Source organism: Rattus norvegicus, chromosome 1, assembly GCF_021556685.1.
Source record: "Rattus norvegicus strain SHRSP/BbbUtx chromosome 1, alternate assembly SHRSP_T2T, whole genome shotgun sequence".
Lineage (NCBI taxonomy): Eukaryota > Metazoa > Chordata > Mammalia > Rodentia > Muridae > Rattus > Rattus norvegicus.
Window position 1 is genome coordinate 71402501 of NC_141534.1, and position 7267 is coordinate 71409767.

The 7267-nt window shown below is 35.8% G+C and overlaps 1 protein-coding gene across 1 annotated transcript; it reads right to left on the bottom strand.

Moving 5' to 3' along the window:
* Nucleotides 1–5477: 5477 nt before the first annotated feature.
* On the bottom strand, nt 5478–6425 carry Vom1r16 (vomeronasal 1 receptor 16). The gene has a single exon (NM_001167549.1). The coding sequence runs from the start codon at nt 6423–6425 to the stop codon at nt 5478–5480; it is 948 nt and encodes a 315-aa protein (NP_001161021.1).
* Nucleotides 6426–7267: the final 842 nt, after the last annotated feature.

Sequence of the window (7267 nt, forward strand, 5' to 3'; positions counted from 1 at the left end):
ACTTTTATATGTGACTGATCTTGTTCCACTTAAGATTTTAATAGACTTTCATTGTTCTGTTGACTGTTTTTTGAATTATGTATCACAGGTAATTTATTTATGGTCGTGTTTACTTAGAGCTCTATATAAATCTTGTGCCTTGATAAGAATCTCCATCTCAAGGTTATCAATTTTATTATTGATTTTGTGAAAAATTTTACTGTGATTTTGATCTAGCTTTCTTCTCACTTCTCCATCTCTGATATTTATATATTTTGTTCTTTATGCAGACTCCCAGATTTTTTAAATGTTTTGTGCCTATAGTGTCTTAGAGTTAACATATTCTTTTACTGATGCATACACTTATTCTATCTTGTCTTCAACAACAGAAGCTCTATTTTTTCATGTTTTATACTGTATTAATAAGATTGATTTCTCAGATTTTGGTTTGACATCATACTTTTTCAGTTTTATTTCAGTTTGGGTTTTCTATAGTAGTTCTGTTTCTATTTCTTGTCTTGAACTGTATTTGATATTTTATTCAGTTATTGCTTCATGTGTTTGCAACCTTCATTAAATAATTTATCTATTATCCTCATTAATGTTCTTGAACATACACAAATCTGACGTGTTCAGTTCCTATTCTGTGTTTCAGGTAAGTTTAATTTCTAAGGGCTTACTGTAATAAGGTAACTGAGCTCTGGTGGAGACATATTGTCTTGGAAACTCATGTTTGTGTTTCTCAATATGTGGAGCTATAATCTTTGATGTGTTTCTTGGTAGTGATATTATGTCTTGTCTCCATTTTGTTCTATTTTTTGTTGCTGTTATTCGCTTAGGATCAAGTAATATGGTCACTGTGGAATCCCTAGTAGGAGGTGCTGCAGCAAGTCCAGTGGGTGGTAGAAAGGAACAGATATTGCCTAGGAGGAAAAGAAAAAAGATGCTGTGGTAAAGGGCTAAGTGTATCATGGCTACACGAATAGGTGGTAGTCCCAAATGTGATGGGGTGGTGAAGGATTGTCCTGTAAGCCGTCTGTAGTAAGAAAAAGAGTATGCAAAGACAGGGATAGATGGGCTCCAACCATGAGTTATAATTCTCAGAGAATAGGATTAGGCTGAAAAGAGGAACTCTGTAATAAGGCTAGTATAGAAATCTTAATTTTCTTCTCAGTTCTCTTGTAAACCAAAGAGTACTATTCTGCTTGGGAAAGTCAGCATCACATATATAACTTTGGTGACCACTCATAATATTACCTTCCTTCCTACCTCTTTTTTTCAGTATAGGCATGTTGTGAGATACCATTCTGGTGGAAATATGAAAAAAAATTCTCTTTACTTTAGATGAAGAACAGATGAAAGTGAGTAGATGCAGAACACATAGTAACCTAGATAACCCTCAATAGAAGAATGGATACAGAAAATTTGGTACATTTACATAATGGAGTACTACTCAGCTACTAAAAACAATGACTTAATGAATCTTACAGGCAAATGGATGAGACTAGAAAATATCATCAGGAGTGAGGTAATCCAGACACAAAAAAACACATATGGCATGTATTCAATGATAAATGGATATTATCCCAAGGCTCAGAATATCCATGATACAATTAACAGACAAAATGAAGCTTAAGAAGAATGAAGACCAAAGTGTGAATGCTTCAATCTCACTTAGAAGGAGGAACAAAATAATCACAGGAGATAGAAGGAGAGAGAGAGATAGAGATAGAGATAGATAGATAGAGAGAGAGAGAATGAGAGAGAGAATGAGAGAGTTGAGGGAGGGGGAGGAAGGGAAGGAGGGAGGGAGGGAAAAGAGAAGAGGTGGGGGGAAAAGGAGGGCAGGATCAGGGGTGGAAAGAAACAGCAGAGAAGTACAGAGGGTAAAGAAATAGAATAGAAATATGTAGCAGTGGGGGAAAGTCGCAGATGACAGGGAAGTAAGAGATTCCCAGGACCCAATGAGGATGACATTACCAGAAATACCCAACGAAAGGGATATAGAACCTTAGATACCACCTTCAGTAGATTGGCATGTCCCCCAGATGAACGATGGGGCCACCCACTCATCTCAAAATTTTTTAACCCAGAATGTTCCCTGTCTAAAGGATATACAGGGACAAAAAATGGAGCAGTGACTGAAGAAAGGCCATCTAAAGACCGCCTTAGCTAAGGATCCATCCCATTTGCAGACACCAAACTCCAACACTATTGCTGATGCCAAGATGTGCTTGCTGACAGGATCCTGGTATAGGTGTTCCCTGCGGGGGTGGGGGGGGTCTGCCAGCACATGACTAATACAGATGGAGAATCAGCCAACCATCAGACTGATGCTGGGGAACCCAATGGAAGAGTTAAGGGAAGAGATGAAGGAGCTATAGGGGATTACAGCACCACAGGAAGAACAATAATGCCATATAACTGGACCACACAGAGCTCCCAGGGACTTAACTACCAATCCAAGAGTTTGCATGGAGGGATCTGTGACTCTAGTTACATATGTAATAAAGGATTTTCTTATCTGGCATCAATGTGGGAGAAGGCCCTTGGTCCTGTGAAGACTTGATTCTCCAGAGAAGTGGGATGATAGAGTGGTGACGGAGGAATGCAGGCTGAGTCTAAGAGCATTCTTAAAGAAGCAAAGGGGAAGGGGATGGGATGGGAGGTTTGCAGGGGAAAAACTTCAATGGGGACAACATTTGAGATGTTAATAAATTAACCTATTTTAAACGAGAAAAACATTCAAAAACCATAAGTAAAGTAGGTTTACTTTATTACTTTATTATTTAGTTTATTACTGTTACTATTTGTAGCCAAGTAAAGTTAAAGTATATATATATATATATATATATGTGTGTGTGTGTGTGTGTGTGTGTGTGTGTGTGTGTGTGTATCTCCTTTCCTTTATCCCTTGAACTTTGCTCATACCACAAACAATGTTCCAGAGATAACTTGATGTTCACTAAATGATCTTGGTTCGACATCCAGGGGCACATTTACAAAAATATTGATGATACACTGCTTTCTTATATAAACCCTTGTTTCATGAGAAATGGCATGAAATCCAGGATTTTAATGAGAGGTGTCAGGTACTCATTGAAGTCTTTATTTCTAGACCCACTGCATTAGATTATCAGATGGCTCTTGTACTGGGGAAGATTTATCACTGCTGCTTTTAATGGCATACTTTTATCAAGACCTTTTGTTAATCAAGACTTTTGATTCTATGACTAATTTGATTCTGAGGTGCCATGGAAATAAGGACAGACAAGGGCTTATAGGCTGACAATCTGAGACAGGTAATAGCAGGTTTCAATAGCCAGATCAACATTATACTTTCCTAATATATTGTACTGCATAATGAACCTTAATGGAAGGATAAGGTTTTTACTGGCAGATGCAATATACGGACTCTGTCATATTTTCACAAATAAGTTTGTTTTTATTTTAATTAATATGCAATAACAACATTTCTTCTCTCACTTCTTTCTTTAATCCACTAAATAACCCACTGTTCCAATCCCTCTGAAATTAATGGCCTCAATTATTTTAATTACACCCATTTATTGTTATATCCATTTACCTACACTTGCATAAATATAAAAATAAAACTATTACCAGAGTCCATTTCATGTTGCTACTATGTATGTAATTTCAGTGATCACGAAACCAATTAAGGAGTTCTGCCCTGGGAAACTCTAATTCTCCTCTTCTATTGACAATTTAGAAGAAACTGTGAGAAAACAATGCTAAAATATTATAACAAGCATAACTTTATGATTGATACATTTTTTAAAAAACAAACGTCTGTTGAGTAGGGATTTAAAGAATCATCTGAAGAACTGTTATTATATGCTTTGAGCTCACACAAGAAATTCGTGTGAACTAACATCTATTCATATGTATTTATACATAGAAATTGTTTGTTTATCTACCATAAGAACATGTTAGAAACTCCAAATGTGAATTCACATATCTGTTATATCATGCTGAAAAATGCACATATTGATTTATCAACATTTTTCTCAAGAACAAAATGCATAAGCAGTGCTAATTCCAGATGAAAAGAAACTTATTAATAGCATACACCTGAAAGAAAAGAGTATGTTGGTGAATTTGCACAGGTTGAGGACCACAGAGCAGATGTGATCAAAATCATCATGAACATGGATCAGAAGAACTCACATAGAAAGAAAAGTAGTGAGATGGAGCTGGAACATGAAATGTTTCCTCATGTATAACATCATCCCAAATGGCACCAAGTTTCCAATGCATTACCATGCATTTGAGGAGACACTGAGAACTTCTCCAATACACACAGTATGTGGGTCAAGAAAGCAAAGTATTCTTGAGACTTATTCTCATTGTTTTTATGTTTTGTATTCATGTTTGAGTGCCTGGGAATTTGAGAAGAGGACATTGCATTCCTAGATTTGGAGTTACAGTCAAAGGTTAGCTAATGCATGGAGGTACTTGGACTCTAGGCTTTGTGATAAGAGAACAAATTTGTAACTGCTGATCCATCTCTTTGGTACTGAAGAAGTCATTATATATGTTGATTCATTAATATTCAAAGAAGTGAGTTTTATCAGAGCATGTAGAAACAGAGAGACAATATAAAGCACAAAATTGTAATAGTCAAATACAAGTCATACATACAGATATACGTCCTCTATGGGAAGTAAAAATTGTTTAAGATGATCTGTTCAAGAGTTCATACAGTCTGCCTGTTGTGCATTGATTCATGAGGAGACTCAGGCAGCAGATATGAGACACATTTCTTTGGATTCCATTTCAAAAATGTATGCAGAGCTATATCCAAAGTAGAAAATTCTTTTGTGCACACTCAGAGCACATTGAAATATGTTAAAGGTATATGTTTGAATTCAAAGTGTAGATATGATTAGGGAAAGAACATACAATGTCACATATGCACAAGAGGAACAGCAAATGTAGGGCATAACTGTACCTTCTATTTAAAAGTAATAGGCTGCAGTATTGAATGCAGCAGAGCAAAGGAACAAATAAGATATAAACATAGACTTCCATCAAACAGGTATAGTATTTACTTCATGGTAAAACACCCTAAATCCAGAAAAAACAGGAGAAAAGTATTTAGCATTTTGTTTTGTTTTCTTTTGTTTTAATTTTACTACCGTTACCCAAAACCTAAAGTTTATCTAATTTTCAGTAGCTCTTATAATTTAACTATTTTATATGATCATGCAAATATATAGCTTGCTGTATAATGAAAATGATTGGTTACATTCTTTTACTATATTGTGTGAAAATGACTCCAATAATTACATACATATATTTATTCATTATATATATTTGTGTGTGTGTGTGTGTGTGTGTGTGAACACACTCATTTGCAAAACAGGGGTATGCATCCTTTCATGCAAAAGCCTCCACAGTTAATTATCATGTCTGTTACTATGCTGACATTTCTTTCAGAGAGATTTAATAACCATGTTAGAAGTTACCAGAAGCTTTCAGTTCAGTTCTTGGCTAGAGTCTTTGGGAAAATATCTATTCCTTTTCAAGAGCAGGCAGAAGCTGAGTGCCCAAGAATCATGGCTCATGAGGAGAAAGGGATAAACAGTGGGGAAAAACGAAGCAGACATTGCAGCCACATTCACTAGAATCCAGCTGGGATTATACAAGATAACTACTAAGAGATGACATAGAGAAGAGATTGTGTAAAAGGAGACAAAAGTACTGACTAGGAGAAGGATTGTTTTGGTGGCTCTGGATGCAGGGGAGGATATGGAAGAAACATTCATCCTGGGCATTTGCTGCATCTTTTGCTTATGCCTATACAGGGTTAGAACCATGAAGCCATTGCTGTACATCATGAGACCTAGGAAAATTATGTCAGGACCTGACACCAATACTGCATGTAGGATGTCACTGGTTGGGTCATGACGAACAGAATAGCAGTATACATAAGATTTCAGAGTTATTGTACTTTCATTGTTATATTTTGCCCTCAGATGCAAAAGATTAATAATGCTTATAATGAAAAATATCACCCAGTTCAGGTACACAGAATAACAAATATACTTGTGCACTTTTACTTTAAGCTTTGAACATCTGGAATCCCTGGGACTGATGATGATGGCCTGGAATACACTGAGAAAGGAAGTGCTACCAATACAAACACTTTTACCTACTTTGTGAACAAAGAAAGTCAGTTTGCATCCAATATCATTGAGGAAGTCTTTCAAGCCAAAAGCTGCAATTGTCTGGGTTATGCCTTTGGACAAAATTGTTAAGATGTTGGCTACACTTAACTGCATCAGAACACAGTCTATAGACCTCAACCTGTACCTTGTTAAGTAAAGAATCATACAGTGGTACAGGAGAAAGAAATTAGCCAAAACTCCAATCACAGTCTGAGACAAGATGATCACTCCTATAGACAGTTCACTGGCATCCATATGGTCAGTTCCTCCTCTCACTGAGGATACTAACTCAAAAGATAAGGCTGAGGCCACTTGTACTTTGTCACAGGATCACAACATTCTCTATCATAAATATTCAATCTGTCATGTATCAGTGCTACATATGAAAGCTACTGAATGTGGAACAAAGTACTCAAATATCTGTATGTTCAAAGACACAGTGTCTCATTAATACTCCAGGCACAAAATATCTAGTGTCTGAAGCACAGCAATGAGCTTGTTGAAATAATTGGCCAATAATCAAATGGTATACATTTAACTTTGGGAAATACACATAAACCCATGCAAAATGTGGTTAAATGGAAACCAAATCAGTATTAGTTTAAGAACCCAGATAATTGCTTTATTGATACCCAAATAATGTGGTTTTCTAATTAAGGTAATAAAAATTGAATTTTGTAAATTAACAGTATATTTGCAACATGCAATGTGATAAGGGACAACTTCTACCATTGACACTGGTAGATGTGGGATTACTATCATAATAGGCAGTACTGTTTAGAATATTTTTTGCTCAGAGCGAAATTTAGGAGTGAGAGAAAAGAATATCCCAAAGAACCCAATTTTCTGGTCAGTCTTCACATTTTTAGTTTCTTTGAGAATGTTTTCCAACATTTGAATAACGATTTGTGCCTAATGGTTGAAGGCTGAAGGAAATAATATTTATAAATGCCTTTATTTAAATATCCACTGTTATGCGCTCAGAAAATTTTCTTACATCTTAATCAATTTGTGTATTTTCAAACTCACAAAATTTTGTTCCCATTAATTACATTCTCAATCTGAGGTAGAGGAAATTTTGTTCAAATGAAATCTTT